The sequence below is a fragment of the Molothrus ater genome, chromosome 2 (genome assembly GCF_012460135.2).
Source record: "Molothrus ater isolate BHLD 08-10-18 breed brown headed cowbird chromosome 2, BPBGC_Mater_1.1, whole genome shotgun sequence".
Taxonomy (NCBI): Eukaryota; Metazoa; Chordata; class Aves; order Passeriformes; family Icteridae; genus Molothrus; species Molothrus ater.
In genome coordinates this window covers 70,674,505-70,695,898 of record NC_050479.2, presented here as the reverse complement: position 1 = coordinate 70,695,898, position 21,394 = coordinate 70,674,505, and the positions used below count along the sequence as shown (strand labels likewise).

Genomic DNA, 21,394 nt, shown 5'->3' with positions numbered 1-21,394 from the left:
GATACCTGTTTTTCTTCATCTTAGATAATGTCTACATCAAGACTCAAAGCATGATCACTTTCAAAGCATCCTCTTGTACACATATGCATGCTTTCAGGTACAGGTATTTAGACATGTGTGGGGATGGGAATACCTGCACACAGACTTTAATTCCATACACTGCAATAGTATTCCCATGAACCTAAAGTATGCTTCAATTCCAATGAAGAAATCAATACAAGAACAGAGCATTAGCAGCACAGTTCTTACACCATATGTATGACTCATATAAGAAATAAGCACAAATGCTAGCACTCACTGTTCCCTTCAGGGCATCGAATCTCCATCCCCAAGCAAACAAACAAAATACCCAAGACTGCATGAGGGCAGGATGGTGGCTAATGTGCTCATCAACAAAATACCGCTGGGTTATGAGCTACAAGCCCTGTAAGTTCAGGGACATGATAATTAAATAGGAGCTCACATCCTCAGAGTGGCACATTTCTGTACCACTTCTTCAGATAATGAGTATCAAACTAGATAGCTCTTTTCAAAAACACAGACATCTACTTGCTTTCAAAAGTCTGTGATGGTAAGTCATACCTTCCCCAGAGGCAGGAAAGGACTCATATATTGTACAAAATACTGTTATCTGGAAGTGACCATTCAAAAGCAATCAGTTCCCATCAAAGCATCTTGGCTTTTGTAATTTTTTGTCTTTGGCAAGACAAAAAAAGGCACCAACTCTTCTAGTGTCACTGTTCTCATAAATATTTAAAAAAAACCCCAAACTTAAAAATATACAGAAATTCAGGAAAGCCAAGAGAGCTACTGTTGTAGTGTGTTTTTATATTTTGTAATACTCTGAAGTAGTTTTGTTTTGTATTTCCATATTTTTCCCAAGTGGTTTATCCCAAACTGTGCCCCCCTCCCTTTACCTGTGTTATCCCTCTCGTGGGATGAGATCATCCCCAAACCCCCACCCTGGCTCTCTGTCAGTCACTCAGCATCCCATCCCCTCCATCCAGAAGCTTCGGTCCAGGTCGTCGAGTGATTAGCCAGAGGCTGGGAGTCAGCCCCCCAAGCCTTGCCCCATACGCTGTCCTAAATGTCTATCCCCCAGCATCCATCCCTTAGGGTCACTCATTGGTTGGTAAAATGTTATCTACTTTTGGTTTCCACCTCCCTTTAAATGAGACCTTGGCACATCTCCCGGGGCTCTTGGCAGGAGGCCCCCTGAGGTGCAGGAGCTCCTTTGGGATCCTAATAAAACCTTGGATTGACCCCTGCTGAGAGTCGGCCCTTTCTCTTCTACCAATGTCTCTGGTGTCTCTTGTGCTGCAAAGGCGCCCAGCCCAGGTGCCCTCAGTACCCTCGGGGCACAGAGAGTGTCTCCCTGTCAGCCCAGGTGCCCTCAGCACCCTCGGGGCACACACAGAGAGTGTCTCCCTGCTGTCAGCCCAGGTGCCCTCAGCACCCTCGGGGCACACACAGAGAGTGTCTCCCTGCTGTCAGCCCAGGTGCCCTCAGCACCCTCGGGGCACACACAGAGAGTGTCTCCCTGCTGTCAGCCCAGGTGCCCTCAGCACCCTCGGGGCACACACAGACAGTGTCTCCCCGCTGTCAGCCATGTCGGGGCTGCCCCCCGGTGTCTGCCGACTCGGGACTGGCCCAGGGTTCCTGAGAGGCTCCCAGAAGGACCGAGACAAGCTACCAGAGAGTTTTCTTACATTATTCTCACATTATTATTTCTGATACTGTTTAAGAGAAATTGTGTGCCTGAAAAGGTTCCCCCAAAGCAGAAAGAGTTTCTTCCCAAAGTACCAGACAAATACTATTGGAAGATTTCTATTAAGGACAATTGAGATTTTAATCACGGCTCTGTCTTAAGATGTCACAAGTATTTAATTCTTAATATTGTAGTGAAAACAGAAGAAATATGTTGACTCTGACAAGAGAGAATAAGTAAGTCGCTTTCCTTTCCCTCCAAGGATGAAAAATGGTATTATATCCCTGTGAAAATGCTCAAGATATTATGGGCAAGAGAAAGAAATACTTAGTGCAAATAGTTTAACAAACCCCAGCAGAAACAAAGCATCACATATTTGAAGTCTGCCAGACTTCATGTTGACATTTGGTGAAACAACACAATAAAATGTTTTGCACCTCCTGTGCCTTCTACTGATGGCACAAAGTCCTGGCTGGCACAAATGCTAATGACGATTCTAGCTAAAATCAGCTTCCTTCAAATGCCATTAGATTTACATAGTATGAGGATCTAAAATGTCCTGGAGTTCAGTTTATTTGAAGATAAACACACTAGCAAGATCTGAAACAAGAACAACACTTTTAAGATGCCATATTATCTATAAATGAGCAAAAGAATACAGCAAGAGTAAAGAAATTGTTAAAGTCTAGGTAGCAAGGCAACTCATTTTACTGACTAGAGCCTAACACAGTCCCAGCTCATTTCACCATGAGCTGGTTTCATGACAGCAACCGATTACTCAAGAGACTCTGTGGGAGTTAATGTGAGTGGTAAACAAGCTCCCTTCACCTTGGGAGCTTTCCTTGATTTTACAAAAGGATAAAAGTGAAAAAAAAAAAAAAAGAAAAAAAACCCCACGTTTTTCAACGGCTGCTCCTTCTCTCAAAAATACAAGGAAACTGGTAGAATGATATTGATCCCCTCTAGCACACACTGAAAGCCTTAAGACAGCTTGTTTCTCTCTGCTTGAATTCAAAAATCATCTCTGTACAATGATCACCTATCCTTAACATTTTAGGTTGATAATTACTGATCCAGGTACACAGCTCCACAAGCATTGGACTGGATACTCTACTAGCCAAGGTAAACGTGTTCTCCATTAAAAAATAAAAAAAGGAGAATAGATTATTTTCATTTTGGCAAGATATCAGTACCACTTCTCAAGTTGTAATGTCAGAAAATCAGAGCATAAAACCAAAGGTTAAATACAAACACTTTCTAAAAACATAGTCAAGAAAAACCAAAGCCTTATTAATATGAAGGTTTTGTTCCAAGACCTGTGGTTTTATATGCTGCAGCAAACGTTGATGACCAGCACAACATGAATTTTGCTAAAGTTGCAATAAAAAATAAGAGTCCTTTTGGGAAAAAAAGAAAGGCAAGAGCAAGCTAAAGCCCATAGCTTGTCCCCTTGTGTGTGAAGCAACATTTTGCTGTATTGTCTATATTTTAGAAGGCTGACATGTTAATGGCAGCACTAAAGTCTGCTGTGGAGGACAAGTTGTTCTTGACTCTGCATGATACTGAAGTCAAATTATTGCCTGATATATGAAAATGTGAGTTAGAGCTACTGATGCTGTATGTGCTGTGAAACACGCCAAGATCACCATGAAATACTACCAGAGGACTGAGGCTTTGTCTGTCAGTCACTCACCTGCTCAGTCACTCACCAGCCTGTCAGCTGTCAGTCTCAGCCGTAAAAAGCTGTCCATGAAAATGTATCATAGCCTCCATTAGCCTCAGTGTTTTAGAGCATAATAATAAAATATGTATTAAGCCAGAACAGCAACAAAATCATGCCTGACTGCTCTTGTTGAATACAAACATGGGAGTAATCTCAAAAATCTAATTGGCCTGCCAACACTTGAGTTTTTTATTATAATTTTCTAGTACATAAAGGTAGCAATCTAAGAATATAATTTCTTGAAATTATTAGATAGATAGCTTTTCTTCTTTCTGTATCCCATCTTTGCACGGAAGTCTAAACTTATAACCCAATACATTTTTCAGGTAAATCTGAAAGCCATTCCAACCTCTACAAAATAACTTTTTATCATAAAATTACAAACCCCTTAATTGTTACAATTTTTAATTGCTATCCCCTTATTTTAAATATGTATTAATCTCTTGAGTGATTTTGACAGGCCTGCTATTTGATCTTCTCACCAGGGGTTGAAATAACAACACTGAAGGGAAAATCTTACTACCTGGAGCTCAGCTGACATGGAAGGAACAAATCCAGAATTCCTCTAGTACCATACTCAGCAATGTATCAGCTCTCCTGCTTCTGACCATCTCATTCTATTCTCAAGGAAATTCTGTTTGTTTAGAATGGATGAAGGTAAAAAGCAACAATACAAAACCAAACATATGGAAAAGAACAAACCCATGACAAAACAAAATCCCAAACCAAATACAACATTTTGTCAAACACACAAAATCTTGCCAGGACTAGACACTAACAAAAGAGCCAGTCCTACTGCCATCACAGTAAATTGGGAATTGTCATGCAGTACCCGCAGTGCATGTAATCATGGATGATGTCAGTCTGGGGGACAAAGAGAGCTCTTCTCATGAGGAGATTAAGCTAAATGAATACAAGGATTAAGAAAAGGTTAAAATGAAGTCCAAGCACTCTGACCAGAGTAGCAGTGCTTTGCTGGCACTATGTGAGCTCTGAGGGTGACAGCAGGGTGCTGTGCTGGGCTGTGTCCCCAGAGCCAGGTGTCGGTACTGACCTGCCCCAGCATGTCGGGCGCGATGGGGAACGTGGGCCAGATGGCTGAGTACACGCCGAAGAACACGAGCCAGAGCAACATGCTTCCCCAGACGGCCAGGTGACTGAACTGCCAAGAACAGGGAGAGAGACAGAGTCAACACACGGCACTTCCTCCATCCAGCCAGCCCAGAAGTGTTTCCCTGTTCAGGTCTCTGTCGGTCTCACTCAGGCCCGTCTACTGCTCTTGGTTTGGGGCCAGTAGCACAGGTTGTTCAAACAGCACAAACCACTTCTCTTTAATCTTTGCTTCATAGCAGGGCAGACAGATACTCTTCTCAGCCAATCTGTCTTATTTGGATCTCCAGAAACTGGTCAGATTTTCCTTGGAACCATAATTTCTCTCATCTAGTTCCTGTATCCTGTCACGCACATTCCAGATTCAACATGTAAATCAAGGTAGGAATTTTCAAAGGCACAGGTTAAAGTTCACATGGACAAATCCCCTATGGCCGTGTACACATACTAGCCATATATATCACCTTCTCTGGAGGAAGATTCAGTTTTGTGTACTACCAAAATCAACATCTACTGGTCAACTATGCCTTTTTTTTTTGTTTTAAAGGTGTTCTAACTGATTTACACACATGCAATGCAGTTTACATCTTTACTGGTTCTTTAGTCTGTAGACTCACTAAGAGAAAATAAGAACTACTAAATGACCAAGAGCACATCCAGCAAAAACTTCTTCTCAGTGGCATTAAAGTCATTTTTCCTACACAGCCAAACTGTTTTTCTGCTCAGATGATTTAAGTTGTTTTACTTTTACACCACAGTGGATAGAACCAGCAATTTCAGTTGTAACAAGCAACTGAGCTCATTATTGGCTCCAACTTTTCTGGATGCCAACAACTCCTGTGGCTGATGACTTTGGCTCCAATTCAGAGAAGTACCTGCATAAATCTTAATTACTAATTACATATGAGTTCAGGAACACGGGAATGTATTCACATACTGGGTGCTGGTGGACACAGCGTGTTTGTTCAGCTCTCAGCTTTATATTTCCTACTGGATGACTGTGTCTGTTGACTGTTTGAACAGTATGTCTGAGAATCAAAGAAGTGTCTGATATTGTGTTCTGCTACCTGTGAGATAAAAAACTCTGGAAGAAGATTGCTCCTAATCTGCAACCGTTGGACATGCTCAGAAAGGACAGCTTTCTCCAGCACAGGCAGTGAAAACAAACAAGCAAGGAGCCTGCAGCACCAGTGCAGACTGGCATATAGTTGGGATCAACTAGAGACTACCTTACACTAGAAGCATTCATACAAAATGTCAGAGGCAATGGAAAGAACACTCTTCTAGGCACTCTCAGAACGCTGGAATTTTGTGTAACTCTGAAAGTTGCTAGGCTAATAATAAGCAAGACATGGGATAGGCCCCTTCCTGGAGAGACACAGTGGGTAAGAAGATTTGTTTTCAAACTTTGCTATTTATTCTGTTTGACCCAGGAGATCTGACCTCAGTAAATAAACAACTCCTTATGTAAAACAAACAAACAAGAAACAGACTAACCAAAAAACCCCAGCCCCAAACCCCCACATAACCAAAAAACCCTCCAAAATACCGACAATATGTGCTCAATTCCATTTAAATGTGAAGAAAAGAAGGAAATTGAAGCATTTTTTAAAACACTTGGAGGACAAGAGGATTTTATCCTTTCAGTCTACTTGCTCTTCTGAAAACTGAGCACAACTCATGTCAAGATTCTGACTAGAAGCCCTGCCCTAGTGAGCAACTGTAATGCCCAGCTCCCCAAAGATCAAGTATTGCAAGACTGCTGCAAGAACTCATCCTTATGAAAAGTCAGCCCCATGCAATGGCAGAATAGCACCATCACTGTTTTCAGAAAAGGATGTGATACCTTCTTTTGAGCCACAGCCTTCCTCTCAGACAAGTGGACAGAAGGCTCAGGATAGCTGGGACTGGTGCTTCCCTAGCTCCTGTACTTTATGACTAAAACCAGTAAAAATAAAAGCAAGCAGAGAACCCAATCTCAGATATAGACTTATTTTGTAGGAAGTGTATTTAGGCTAGTGAAATGACATCAGGTTTTTTTGTCTCACTCAAGTTTTTCTTTCCATTCTGCTGCTAGGACACTGTTCAACTTTGGCAGATCTTCACCCTTTTCAGCTGAGCAGACTTCTGCTCATTTTATGTTGTCTTTACCTTCTTCTCATGGTTGTCCTAATCATCTCATTATCTCAGACTTACATCTGCCCAAACTCCTTCTTTGCCTTTGAAAGAGCTCCTGCATTCTGGAAGAGCCCTCCTTGGCCTGCTTGAAAATGTTCCTTACACAAGGAAAATGTTCCTTACACAAGTCACCCCACAAACCTTTGCACTGGTGATTCTCCACTGATAATCTGCATTTACCCCCGGAGACTTGATGTGCAAAACCAGAAGTGAGCCCATCAGGTGTGTTAAATGAATGACAGAAAACAAGAAATCAAGATTACTGCATAAGAACAAGACAGAGTGTGTGGCTCTCCCGTGTACCCTGCTTATCTGAAACAGTTCCTACAGTGTGGTAAAGCAGTGATGAAAAAAGCTCTGTGTGTTTGGGAAAAAGCCTACTGCAGTGTTCCACATAGGCCTCATGTAACATGAAGCTATTCCACTCAACTTCAATGTGTGGATTTTATTATGCATTATGTTGCCACTTTTATCAGAGCCTTTCTTTCCACACTACCTACTGGATATACCAAGCTCCCAAAACTTTGACTGTGTTTTTTCTTAAAGTTTTCTGCTGAAACCACCTTGTTCTCCCAAGTGGCAGTGTCCCTCTCACTCTCTAGAACAAATTGCCTGTAACCAATCCACTTGATGATGGAGAAGAGGCTTAACTCAGTGTTGTAAATTTAATACTCTTCAAGTAACCTGAAGATTCTCTGTGTGTTGATTCACTCACAGCTGAAACTATAACCAACATCAGATTTTGCTATGAGTGTCATTGTTCCAAGCAATGGGGCAGGATTTAGAAGTATATATAGAAAAAATGGATTCTAAACACAACTGCTGTGTGAATAACAATAATTTATCTGTAAAATGCCAGAGTTACAGAACTCCAATATCTACTAAACATTATGGTATCTTTTAAAAAAGAAGTTTAGAAATGAGGGGCCCACGATTATCCTCAAGTGGCTGAAAAGACACCCATTACCTATCCAGGGAAAAGGAGAGAACAGAAACCATCAAAAAATTCACAACAAAACAGGATCTAAACAAGCTCACATGCATTCAATGCTGATTTGGTTATATGCTTTCTGGTTCACAAGGGATTAATTTAAGGATTTTTGCATTTTAAAATGCTGATACACAACACAGAACTGATGCATAAGCAACAGTAAAAATACTCAGATTTTATTTTCAGATGAGAGAACGGGGCAGAAAATATTAACATCGCCCTAACAATTAAATAACCCATACAGACAGCATTTCATCTTTAAAATTCAGAACAGATGTCAGCTCATTGATCTTCACAATTCCTCTGGGAGGAATGAAATAAAACATTTTACAACTAACAGAAGCAATGAGGTTAACAAGACCTAAGCCAAACCATTGAAGAAATTGGTAGAATAAGAATGTGTGTCCTGAAAACATCTTAGCCTTGAGGGCAGAGTTTCTTTGTATGTCATGACAACTGGATTCCCATAAAGTATCTTACTGGTATGGAGAAAAGGAGACTCCATCAAAATTTAAAAAATTAGTGTTTCAGAGGGGCTAGGGGAAAGGAAGGGAGAAAGGTGTTGAAGGTTCATCAACACAGGAGCCCTTCCCTCCCTGTCTCTCACACTCTTTGGAGCTGACTGCCCTGCTGGATTCTGTCATCTACCTGTAACAGAGCATTCGCCCTGTTACAGGTTACTGGCATTTCAAGCCAGTAACTCAAATCAAGGAAACAACATAACTATTCAACTAATTATTATAGTTATTCAACATAACTATTCATCCTAATTACACTAGGTTTCAAAAAGAAAACAAAAAACCAAAACAATTCAACCAATGTGGAGTCACCACTAGTTCTTTTTACCTGGGCCAAAGATGTTTTCAAAGTCCAGTTGTTTATCTGTGGGCAGACACCTTTCATTCCCTATTGCATTAATTTTGAAGGAGCTACAGACTACAAAGGATAATTTTCTTGATGCATTTTCTTAAGCAATTTCAGTAGTATGTTGATTTCATGCAAAATTTTCCTCATTTTTAAGTAGAGATGTTGACAATACGCTTTTAGTGTACTCTTTCCTCTTCTGCCAGGCTGCCCTTTTTCATCACAGATATCATGTGATTTACGAGTTCATTCCTCTCACATTCTGTACTTAGAGAGCTTAGCAGCCTATCCTTACATGAAAGACCTAATTAGAACTCTGAAGTCCCTAAAAAATGATTTTTAGTACTTCTTATCTGTATCAATACTCATTAGGGAGGAAGGTGTGCTAATAAAATAAAAGATACTGGAAAGTACTTACTCTAGTCCATGCAGTTGTTTCCAAGCCAGCTTTCAGACAAACAGTGACTACAACATACTGCAAGGAAAAATAAGAAAGAAGACAACTTCATTACTAACACTCTCAAATCCCAATCTCCCCTTTACACCTAAAAAGCTACCACCATTTAGGCAGCAACCCAGGAACTTGGTAGGGGATGTGGAAAGGACAGAGCAGAAACTATTGTTGGTGCATGTCTGGGAAAAAAAAATTAAAAGGAAGAGGGAAAATCATGCACACAGCATCAGGTTGATTTTTTTTTTTAAACTTACATATTTTCGTCAGGTTTACACCATTTTCTTGTGGTGAAAAAAAGGCTGGAAAGAAATTCTACCATTCAAAGATTGTTAGGATACAGAAACTTACAGTGTAAACTATGTTTCCAACAAATAAATAGTCAACTCCCTGTCCATTTGTGAATACTGCATCTGAAAGAAGAAGATAAAGAAGATCACCTTTGTTGTCACTTTATCAACAGAATGGACAAAAGAACAAGGAGATTTTCAGGAGAGAATAACTGGTCCCAACCTTTCCTTTTTGAACATCCAAAAGCACTGCCTAGAGACCATGAGGTAATGGTAATGCAGAAGTTGTGTTCAGCTGGGCCTCAGACATGGTGTATGGATAGAGCATTCATCCATCCATAGCTCCAGTTGCCTGAAGCTGGCCTAGGAAAGGGGCAGTGTTCACCAGACCCTAACATGTAATTTGCCTGTAAGAGCTGAGGTATGCCCCTGCCACTTTTTCTGCTGCTATCTGTCCTGTACTGTCACCTCTAACAATATTTATTATTTGCATGCCTGTGATGAAAAAGCAGCAAAACACCAGCTGACTTGTGGTGAAAGAGAGCTGAGCTAAGAGCAGGGAGAGTTTAATTTGTAAAGGACACATATCAACATGTACAATATCTCACTGGAGGTTAGTTCCATAACTGAGCAGTATTCAGTCTCTGGCCACCCGTTCTCTATCAGCTGTGCACAAGGGTGAGTACATACAGGCTAATCTATCATTTGGAAGTGCCAAGCTTGGCAATACTTCAAATGTCATTTAGTCTCTCAGCCCTTGCTGAATCAAACTGGAACACCATGAAAATGCATTCAACCACCACATGAATGCCAATTGAACTTGTACTCACAGGAGTTTTCAAGCACTACTCAAGCATGATAAGTATTGCTATTTTCACATGTTTTAAGACAACTGCTAGGGAAATACATGAACAGCAGGGACAAAAAGGCTTAAGATAAAAGCTTGGATTCATTCCTAAACACATACTGCCTAGCACAGTGAGCAGTTCTACCATGATGATGCCCTAAGTTTTAGCTTTCATATCATCCAGATTCTGTACTGCATTAGTATATAACTCTGAACTTCAAATAAAGTGTTAGCAAGTTCTCCTCACAGTTTAGTCAGACAAAACAATCCTTTTCCAGCCCAAGAACCAAGAACACTGTTGCAGCTTCAGGCTCAAAAAGTATAAACAGCAAATTGAGGAGAGCAGTCTGGGAGGATGGGACTTCATAACCTGAAGCTGTAATTGGACAATGAACCCCAATATGTAAATGGACCAAAACTTATACCAGTGTGAAAACTTGTGACCCATTGTCCAGCTTGGGTGTAGTCTCAGCCAGGCTCTTGTAGTGCCCAAGATGCATCCCTTGAAGGTCTTTCAATAAATACCTACTTCATTCCTTTAACACTGTCTAGCCTCCATTCTAGGTAGCCTCTCAAGGCATCAGTAACAGTAACATTTTGTGAGATTTATTTGGAAAACTGGATCTGCCATTCTTAAACAAAGGCTGTGTGCTCCAGGATCAGTAAATATTTAAGCCTATAGAGAAGAGTTCCTGGGCCCCTGATCTCTGTGATGAAGACCCTGTCTAGCTTACACCTAAAAAACCCCTATATATTTATACAGTACAATTAACCCAAGCTTACTTGTTTTGTTTTCCTTCTACCATGCTGCACGTGGCTGTCTCCAAAGAGCTGACAGGCTCTGAATATTTCCCAAAAGTTTCTGGCTCTGTATCTCTGCTTTCTTTTCAATATTAACTACTAAGAAACAGCAGCAGAGTGACTAACACTGCAACTGGAGCTAAAGCCTGAGACAGCTAGGTTAGGAGCTGGCATGGTTTCTAGCCACTGGCATCCTCCTCAGCCCAGCTCCTCTGCAGTGGCTTCAGGCATTTACCACATCATTCAGGGACACACCAAGATTTTACAGTCACCCTGCTCTTTCCCCTGGTGCCCATGAAATAGGTGGAGAGCACTAGGGAACTTAGTCTCCCATGCCAATTGAATCCTGTTGGTGCCAAAAGGCTCAGTTTATTGAGAAAAAGGCATGCCTAAACTCATCAGTTTTGCTAGAATAAGCTGACATGACAGAGCCATGCTCTAGTGTAACATCATAGTGAACATTTAAGTAATTGAATACATTTCCTGTGAGACTCAACTACTTTAGAGTTATTTATTTTAATGCAGTAAATTAATGTCTTTATTTTTCAGTATTTTCCATGACCTTTCACTTTGGGAGGCTATACAGTCCTGAAAGGAATGATATTTGTGCTAATGAGAACAGCAGGATGCTCAATGAACATTCATTTCTGAAGCTATACAAGTGCCCATTCCTGGACTACATGCAGTTCACATCCTAAGGAACTCAAAAGGTTAAGAACCATCCCAGTGTGAATGGCACATTTTTGTCTCTGGCACTGAAATCCTTCCTGCACTTGGAAATGCAAAGAAACTTGAAAATTCAATATTCATTCCTCTCTGGAAAAAAAACCTGAGCAACTTATTCAAAGGAAGTCAGAAAGTTAGCCTCTGAGCTGGTATTTCTGTCTTATAATTCTAATTGTTGAAATGAAAAGCACATTATCTATTTGGGAACTACAAAAACCTCTATGGAAGACTATGTAATTTTAACTATAAACACTACAGATTTTAACCTAAAATTTCTGCAGTTGAATTTTAAAAAGAGCTATTCAAGATTAACATTTGTCATAAAAACAGTGTAACAGAACAACAAAACTCCTCAAATCAAAACAAAAACCAACCAACCATAAAAGCCCCTCTCCCATGAAATGGAACCTTCTTTTAGCCCATGTACAGATGAAAGGCAAGTCCCTTTTTTATATGGTCCATCAGCCATTGAAGTTCTGACTGAGGATATGATACTGACATTTTGATCAGCCAAGTAGAGTAGCATGAACCTAATCCCCACAAGTATCTTTGCTATCATGCCTCTGACATGAGCATTCATCTTCCCTCCCTTTTTATTTCTTTCACCTCCTCCCCAATTAATCCATTCTGGAGCTGAGAAGGTTTTCTTAAAATCAGTGTCTTCCAGGAAGCAGTTTCACTTGTGAAAAATTAATGATTTTAGATAAATATTCTCTTCACCAGCCCTGAATTCCTCATTTGATCTAATGCTATTTCTTACCACAATCAAAGAACAGATTTCCAGTGGTTTTTCCTACCCACACAGCTATACTGGAAAGCTAGGTAGGAACCATGTGGGATTTACTGGTCCCTGAAATACCATGGAGCTGCATTACCCTGAAAAGTTGCATTACCCTGAAAAGCAAGACTTAATAATAACCCTAATTTGTACACCAAAGAGTCTCATTTCCCCAGTATCTCTGACTCTTGATCTGGTTTACTTCCATTCCAGCCAGTTCTTTTTCACAGTACTGCCTTATGGAATGGGGGAGTTCCAACAAGATACAAAGCAAATGGTTCTAAGGCAGCTGCTGTAAGAACATTATTCAATCAAATGCTGAGATCTCAACACACTACCATAAAAAAAAAAAAAGAAAAGACATTTCATAAAACATCACTCAGTATTTGGGTAAGACTTCTTAGCAAAGCAGTAGTTTCATTTTTCACCTATTAAAGTCACTATATGAACAATAATTATGTTAGATTAGAATAATTTCTGAAAGCCACTAGACAACCTGCCAAGCTCAGCAGCTAAAGACTATTGAACTGTCTGGCAGCATTACTTCTTGGGACTTATCACGACCTCCCTTCTGCAAACACACTGGTTCTGTAAGACTGAACATCAGTTACTCACATAAGAAATAATGAAGCCCTTACCATGCTCCAGCACTTTCAGTGGAAACCAGAAAAGAATGATGGAATGGATGAGGGCATTGATGCAGTGACCCCAGAAAACCTGAGGGAAAACAAACCAAGCCATCAGTAAAGTCAAAAACTCTTGACCTCTCTCTAACTCCTAACAAACACTTCATTGTGTAGTTTAGAGTCAAAAAATGTTTGTCCTGAAGTGAAATACTCAAACTTCTGCAGGATCTATTTTCTCCTACAATTTCTGCTCTTTCACAAGAAAACACTGGTCCAATTCGATCATTTTATTCTACCAACTTGAAGCATAATAGGCAAGCCTGCTTCAGCTTAAGGTCTTTATTGGAATAAGGCAGACAGCTTGAGTCAACTTTGTTTAATTACCTCAAAGAATAATTTTAAAAGAGTGATTCAGTATTATGAAATGTTCTATTTTCTTTAAATGGATAAATACTTTGTGCCCCACAGTTTTTACTAGCAGATAATATAATTTTGCACAAACTAACGCTTTATGTACTCTACAATTTCCTCTCCAAACAAAGCAATCATACAGCTTCCTTGATTCAGAAGTACATTTAGATGTGCTCATTATGGAAAAGATAAAATATCAAACGCTGGCATTTTCCAGCATTTAAATAGCAAAATGAAGTAAAATGTGTTCTTCAAAACTCAGAAGTCCAAATAAGCCAATTCGAATTCTATTTTCCAAAAGAACTACTGGAACAGAGCTATGCTAACTATGAAAAAGCATCCTAGCAGAGAGTGCTGTGACAAGACATATGTTAAATAAATCCAGGCAATGTCATTGTGGCTTTTCAGTAGCCGTGAATTGAAAAATCATACTTGGATACCAATCTAACATTGAATCAAAGTTTATGGATATTTCAGGAGCAGTTTCAGGTGAAGTCACAGCAGAAAATCCTTATTTATAAACAAGGATGTTCTTTACTTAAATAAAAAATAATCCCTTGAAAAGAACTGGAAGGCTGAACAATCACTCTCAGTGGTTAGCATAAAGCAGAAGTAACATCAGGAAATAGGTTATTTTCTGACATGAAAAATCTGGAATATCAGAATGCCTATGTTTTTTCTTAGAGTAACAGGGTTTTCCTTACCCTTGTGTTGAAACCATCTGCATTTTGAGTGATTTTGTATAGCTGTGGAAATCTAAGCATGCTATCTTGAGTACACGACCGTTCAAAAATTCCCAGAGTAAAGGGTGGCAGTGCTGTGAAAATCTGCAAGGAAAGCAAATACTAATTGAAAGCAGCTCTTAGTTTTAAGTGTATCTCATATAATGTTTCCTTATCTAGACAAAAGCAAAATTCTCATAGACTTCAGTGAAGACTTACTACTACCTAGCATGTTATTTAGTATCATTTTCAATGGTCCAAACATTCATTTGTAACTGTCAAATATTGACTTGTGAACAATAGAAACATGAAAGAAAATTAGTACTATTAACCAATAATTTAAACCCAAGAAGTTAAGCAAGAAGTTAAGTTTCTGAGGTACCAGCTAATCCAGCAAGGGTCAGACACATTGTACTGCAATGGAAAGACAGTATGAATTTTTAAAAAATAGCCTTGTGGGAATAGGTTCCAATATAGCGGCAGTTGTAGCCATAATTAGATATGCAATGTGTTTAACCACTGCTAAGTTTACAGACAGAGTAAATGTGGAAATCACATTAAAAAAAAAAATCTACTGAGCAACAAAGGCCATTCTGCATTATGGTACTTTGGGGATTCCCCTGGCAGGCATGAACTGATAGGAACAAATTAACTGCAGTGTGTGTCTGTGCTACGGGCAGACGCTTGGATGACCAAGCCTCGGAAGCCTTCCAAGACAGGCAGCAGGACACTCTGCCAGAAGCAGAGTAAATTAGCCTCCACTGACTTTAACATTGCTGCTCTTGAAGTGTTTCCAGGATCTGAGGCAGCTCATTTAAAGCCAGCTTGGGTATCCATGTCTCTTGTGGTCCACAGTGCAGGAACAGAGGGAAAGTTACACCAGGGTGCAAGTCTGAACACTAAACTTCATTCACTTCCTTTTACATCAACAGTTTATATCAGAAACATCCCTTTAAATCCTATACGTACATATATTTTTACCAGTTTGAGAAGTGCTCTTGAAGTTAAGAAGCAGGTTGGAGTTATGAACTGTTTCTAGGGTGTGTGCACATTTGGAGAAGGCAGGATGTGATTCCCACCAGCAGCACGCTGGCAGCAGGGGAGCAGACAAAGAACAATGGGGAGGAACAGAGATGAGTGAGAATCAATAATTACAGCCCTCAGTCCAGTGGGAATTGTGTGTCTTCACCCATGAAGTGATAAACCAGATGGCTAAAATGGCAGCAGGCTGAGGGTAGAGAACTGAAACTGAGAGCACTGGTCCAATATATTCCAAAGAAGACCATGCTCTCATACAGCTTTAACGTACTTCCCCTAGTTTCCTGTGTTTATTGGGGCATTTACATTCTCACTCGAAGTAAATCTTCCAGTGGTTTTGATCACCAAGGCAAACTTCCAGTGTGAACTAGTGCAAAATCAGGAATTACAAAGCCATTATGATTTCCTACACTTCATATTTTAATGAGACTACTAATGAAAGAAAGGGTTAATCCGCAAAGAAGAGAATGACTTAGCTAAAAGTACTTCAAAATCTCAGCCCAACAAATTGTGGAAGTCCCCAATATCTTACAAGCACTTGATTCTCCACAAGTCCACACAACCAGTTCTAATTTTAGAAAATACTGACCTCAAAAAACAAGGTTTAGTTTCTGATTACAGAAGATGAGTTTTATCCAGAAGCTTTAGTCAGAGTAGATAGATTCATCAAATGAGGTTTAAAGATAATAGATGCAAATATCTAAACATGAATGACAGCGACTGCATAACAGTCAGGAAATTAGGGTGAAGGGAATCAAGGGAATCATAAATCCCTGAATAAGTATCTTCAACTAAGAGTATGAAATCTTATGGAATATGGGGGCTTGTGCCATCATTTTTAAAATTAATGTGACAGAAGTTAAGTGGTTCCATTAATACTATTCAGTGATAATTTGCTGGCTTTTTCTGTATTAGCATATATTTGGAATGAGTTTTTTAACGAAAAAATTTAAATTCTCTCCCTGTGAAGAGACTCTTTAACACTAACAGTGTCCTAGCAGTTTATAAATCCAGGCACTGGGCCACTCGTAACATTGCAAAGGTAACACTCTCAAAAACACCAACACAGGTCTATGGTATGCTACAGAACTTGGTTCCAGAGATCCTTCTGGCTTTCATCTATGTGACTGATTAAATAAGATTACTGATTTAAGTAATAAAGTCATATGACACAGTGTGGCACCCTGCAGGCCACTCCCAGACTGCTGATGACACAGTGATGCAGCTTCTCTTTCTGTACCTAAGGGAGCACAAGTCAACCCAAAGTAACTCCTCTCAGCATCTAACTCTACAGGGTCTGAAGGGAAAAAAAAATCATCAAAACTCAGAGATTAGGAGTATTTTGAGCATGATCTGTCACAAATATATTCAGTACAAAACACTGAATGCTTTCAAAGAGGAAATGAAATTCTATGTAAAATCTGCAGAGCTTTATGCAGGTTATATTAGGTTAAACATTTATTTTCAAGGTGTTCTCCCAAATTTTCATTTTGCAATAAAAATGTAATTTTTAAATTTTATTTTCCCTACCTCAGAGTGGATTCAAAGTGGCATTTACAAATGAACTCACCTTTCCTGACATACACCTCGGACAGTTACCTGTGAAAAATGGGACACAACAAAATAACACAGTAGTCCCAAGCACTATCAAGTCAAAACATGCAGCACTTACCACGTTATACAGACCAATGCACCATCGCTCAAATAAGATCTGCCCGGAAAATCCATTAACGAAAGCAAACCAAAGCTGAAAAAGAGACAAGTTGCAAAAAGCTTTAGATTACTCCTGCAGTCCATCCTTCCATTCACAGTAGAGGAGAAGGATGTGGAATACAGACCACCATCTGGAGACAGATGCTTGTCATGCTCTAAAAATAATTATCAGCAGTGCCAGGCAGTTACTTTCAAGTCTTACATTTTAAATACTGGCCAAGTACTCCTTGTATAAAATAAAGTACTCAGGCTAAGGAGCAATTAGCTGTATTTACATCATTGCTCTAAAAAATAGATGGCATCAAACTATTACAAAATCCTTATCACTGGCAAATTAATATGCTTGCAGCCAGAAGCCAGCCTCATTTCCATCATGTTTGCTAAAGACCAGAATTTTCAAGATAACTGCTTTGATGGATGTTCTGCTTAACTTGTGTTGACTTTTACAGTCCCAGAATTACAATGATATCTACTTGTCAGTTACATGATCATGATTATATTGTAATTTTATTGTTTAAATTATGCAAACATTATTATTTATTAAACTACCTATTTAATCATTAAAATTGGAAGAGGTTGCAAAACAGGCTGCAGGGTCTTCATCCTGTATCAAGTTTACAAATGCAACTGGGCAAGCCCTGAGCAACCAATTTGCATTTAATGTTCATCCTGCTTTAAAAAGAAGATTGGACTAGATGGACTTCAAGCTGTTTTCCAACTGAGGGGATTCTGTAATGACACAATCCCAGGAAACAGCTTTAAGCTTCAGTGCAAAGGTAAACTCTTTTCAGCATTTCCATGGATGCAGCTTCTTTGAGCCTATTAATCTTGCTTAAGCACCTTTTTGAAGCACAAACTGCTGTACTGGGTTGGAACAAAGTTTCTAAGTGGACATTGAAAGAAGCTTAGGGAAACAACATAAAGAAGGGGAAGAATTATTATTTTCCAAGTAAATTGGAAACTGAAAGAACAATAGCAGTTTAAGAGCAGCCTGAAACAGTCTGCATGTGAAATCATTACACTTATTAGATAACAAAAGATTTCTGAGAATTTCTGGCAACAGTCCCTTTCAAAATCCAAAGTACACCATATTACTTTGTTCAAAATGATTTCAATATTGTGTGTGAGAATACTCCCTCTAACCACCTTGTTTCAACATATTTTGTGTTGCATTTACTCACAAGTCCATGTTGCACTGGATGCACTATGTACTGCAGATCAGTCAAGTGCTAACCATGTCCATTCCCTTCCTGCTCCCTGTGAACCTGTGGCACTTAGTGCCAGGTACCTTTTCTGACACCATTCTGTCACTCATTGTGCAGCACTCTCCTATCAGCATCATTTATTCTCTGGCTCACTTGTGCAGTATTAGTGGCCTAGCAGAATATTTCAGATAACAAGCAGTTAGCTGTACATCATCTGATCTCTCCTTGCTCCCACCCAAAACGAATACAGAATAATCAGGGAAAACCCACCCCCCCCCAAAAAAAAAACCAAGTAGAAAATGAGACTGCATCAAGACCTATCACTGTTTTCATAGATGCAATATCAAAACAGACCAGGACTCTAACACGGGACAGAGGCAACTTCATGCAATATTAAAGTATTTACAAGGTTGGAAAGAATAACAAATAGCTGTCCAAATAGGCACTGCTGCACAACATGAAATTCACATGCTACACAAAAGGTGAAAGTGAAACTTTTTCACACAATATATGGCTGGTCTATGGAAATGTCTCCCAGATGATGCTGTAGATGCAAAAGGCAATTTGAAAAAAAAAATCACAGAAGGAAAGCTGGAGACCAGATGAGCCTGCCAGAGAACTACCACTGTTCACAACCACAGACCAGGTTAGTTGAGCTCTTATTTCTCTAATTCTTACAGCTATTATATCACCATTCTTGTTTGAAATTAATCATCGGTTCTAATGAACTCTCATTGTTCAAGTAAGAAACAATGACACTGATTCCAACTCATCTGTTTATACCTATGTTTTTCACAGTTGGTAATCTGTTTAAAATTACTTCCTGTAATTTTTTAAACCATCAGCTGCTCTTTCAAGTAGCGAGTTTCTATTTATTTCTCACTATATTACTCTGAAGCTTGCACTTTTCAATACCTGCTGCCCCTCTTGCAGCTTGTAGTTTACGAAGTGTCCTTGTAAATTTTCTTAAGGGCCAACAGGTTCATTCCTCTGCCACTTGACTGAAATGCACCAGCCTAGTATAAAGTGCAAAATATTTCTTGGATTTGCTAAAAAAAGCGCCCCTTTCTTTCCCATTGCCAAACATGCATTCAATTAAAAGAGCCTTTCAAGATTCACCTCACCAGCTCTATCCAGAAGAAGGACAGAAGAAGGACAGAAGACACACTCTACATCCCAACTTTTTATCATCAGTTCTGTTGCATTGCTACCTTGAAGGAATACTCTCCAAACCTCACTCTAATGACACAGTTAATGGCCCAAAGCAGCACATTGGCCAGTCACACTCTCAGTGTTCCAGCCACTTCTACACATCAGCTCTTCAAAAGAAACATATGAAACCTCTTTGGTATAAAGCCTGAGGTCCAAAAAAGAAACCACAATTTATTTGGGGTGCTCAAGTTAGGAACTTGAGTGTTTATTCTAGGAGGAATCTGAGCTCTAAAATAGCATGCTCCCAGATATTTAGCAATAACGATCTAAGCATTTATCATCTCCAGGCTTGTCGCAATTAATTGCAACGATGAATGAGGGCAGCAATTCTAGAAACAATAAATAGCTCACAAATCAGAAGCCTGTCTGGCTTAGTTGGCAACCTGACTGTGCTCTGCTCAGTTTTCTAGATCCCACTGGGCAAAGCAAACTTCAAAGGTTTGGTAGCAAATGATGAGGCCTTTTATAACATTGGCTCGTGCTGCTTAGGAAACAACTGCTTTCTGAAACCATAGCTTCCCACAACCAGTCCTCCAGCAACAGACATAGCTGATTATCCATCAAGAGGGTAAAACAAAGCAGCCAGAATATCTGTAGCTAGCCCGTGGCTAGAAGAAAAGCCCTAAACCAGGCAAATTTAACATCTTGGATTCTTAGATTTACATTTCTCAACAAAAACATTAGCAATAATGATAAGAGAATCACATAAAATTTGGGAAGAGCAGAGCTGTTAGGATGCCTTACAAAGCAGCAGACAGGTTGTCAAAGCACAAGTGAGAAACACCCACTCAATAGACCAATTCCTTCTACTCAGGATGTACCAGAACTGCATGGTGCAGAATCCACTAAAGACCCAATGTGCTAACACCACATTGAGATGAATGAGTCAATATAAAAGAATACTGAGATGTCTGACTGCAGTAAATACTGTCTTGAGTCCTCTGCGGCATCTTTCAACATTGAAAGAATTTTTTTTCTACAGAAAAATTTTCCCCCTATTTCAAAGGCTGATATAATTTGGATAGGCAAGAACTAACATTTAGAAAGTTCAGTGTCTGGCCAATCCAAAAGTCCAAGTTAAACTCTTTTTCTTTCAGCAGTATCCACACAGGTAAAAATTAGAGGTGAGAGCATTTCCAACACTTACAAGTCTTCATGCACAACAGGCTCCAAACAGAGGGGAAAAGTTATCGCTGTCACAATGCACTGGAAAGTAACAGCTCTGCTTGTTTTCTCCACAGATTCACACTACCAAAAGCTGACTGACAGAAAGACTGTGGGATACTGTCTCATACTTCCTCAATATCTTCATGTCAAGAGTAAATCAGATACTCTAAATAAAATGCACCTTCATTTTGAATTTAACACAAGCCATAAACTGCCATGCATGGTTTAAGGACCAACTGCTTGTAGAGAGAGCATAATGCACCTTAAGGTAAACAAAGGAAAAAAACAAGCCCAAACTCTCCACCTTAATGTTCATGTTAACAAAATGTACTAAATATATTTGAAGTTGCAACAAGCCACGCTTGACTCAGACTCAGTAAGCTGGTAGGAAAACTTGCCAAGTCTGCCTGGCTTGCCAAGCTCCAGGGGTTTGTAGGGCTCAGCTCCAGCACTGCTATGAACAAATGGACCAACAGTTATTAAACCTCTTTTCTGGCTGGAAAAAAGAAATCTTTTCACTTTAACTATTACCTAGCTGCCAAAAAGCTGGAAAAGCTTATTTGTAACTCAGCTACAAAATATATACCTTTCTCCCAAGAAACGAGAGGTCCAATTTAAATGTAAAGAGATTCAGACCTAAGGCTGAAATCTGGGCTGATACATTGCTGTGCTTTATTATAACAGATATTGCAAAGATGTGAAACTAGTAGGTACTGTGCAAAAAGAAACTAGAACATTGCAAACTGAAAGCTAGCCCATGTTTCCTGCCTTGAAGGAATTGCATTCTTTAAATAAGAAGTTGCATTCTTTAAATAAGAAACCCCACTGCTGAA

General features: G+C 39.6%; 1 protein-coding gene across 3 annotated transcripts in view; it reads right to left on the bottom strand.

Moving 5' to 3' along the window:
* ATP8A2 (ATPase phospholipid transporting 8A2) overlaps nucleotides 1–21,394 on the bottom strand; it is a 319,087-nt gene that overhangs the window by 94,517 nt on the left and 203,176 nt on the right. For all 3 annotated transcript variants that reach the window (XM_036404098.2, XM_054518567.1, XM_054518566.1), the window contains exons 28-33: nucleotides 16,937–17,011; nucleotides 14,209–14,331; nucleotides 13,106–13,184; nucleotides 9,377–9,438; nucleotides 8,993–9,049; nucleotides 4,486–4,593 (exon numbers count right to left, since the gene is read on the bottom strand). In XM_036404098.2, the coding sequence (XP_036259991.1) occupies nucleotides 4,486–4,593; nucleotides 8,993–9,049; nucleotides 9,377–9,438; nucleotides 13,106–13,184; nucleotides 14,209–14,331; nucleotides 16,937–17,011 (504 nt within the window). The remainder of the gene's footprint in view (nucleotides 1–4,485; nucleotides 4,594–8,992; nucleotides 9,050–9,376; nucleotides 9,439–13,105; nucleotides 13,185–14,208; nucleotides 14,332–16,936; nucleotides 17,012–21,394) is intronic.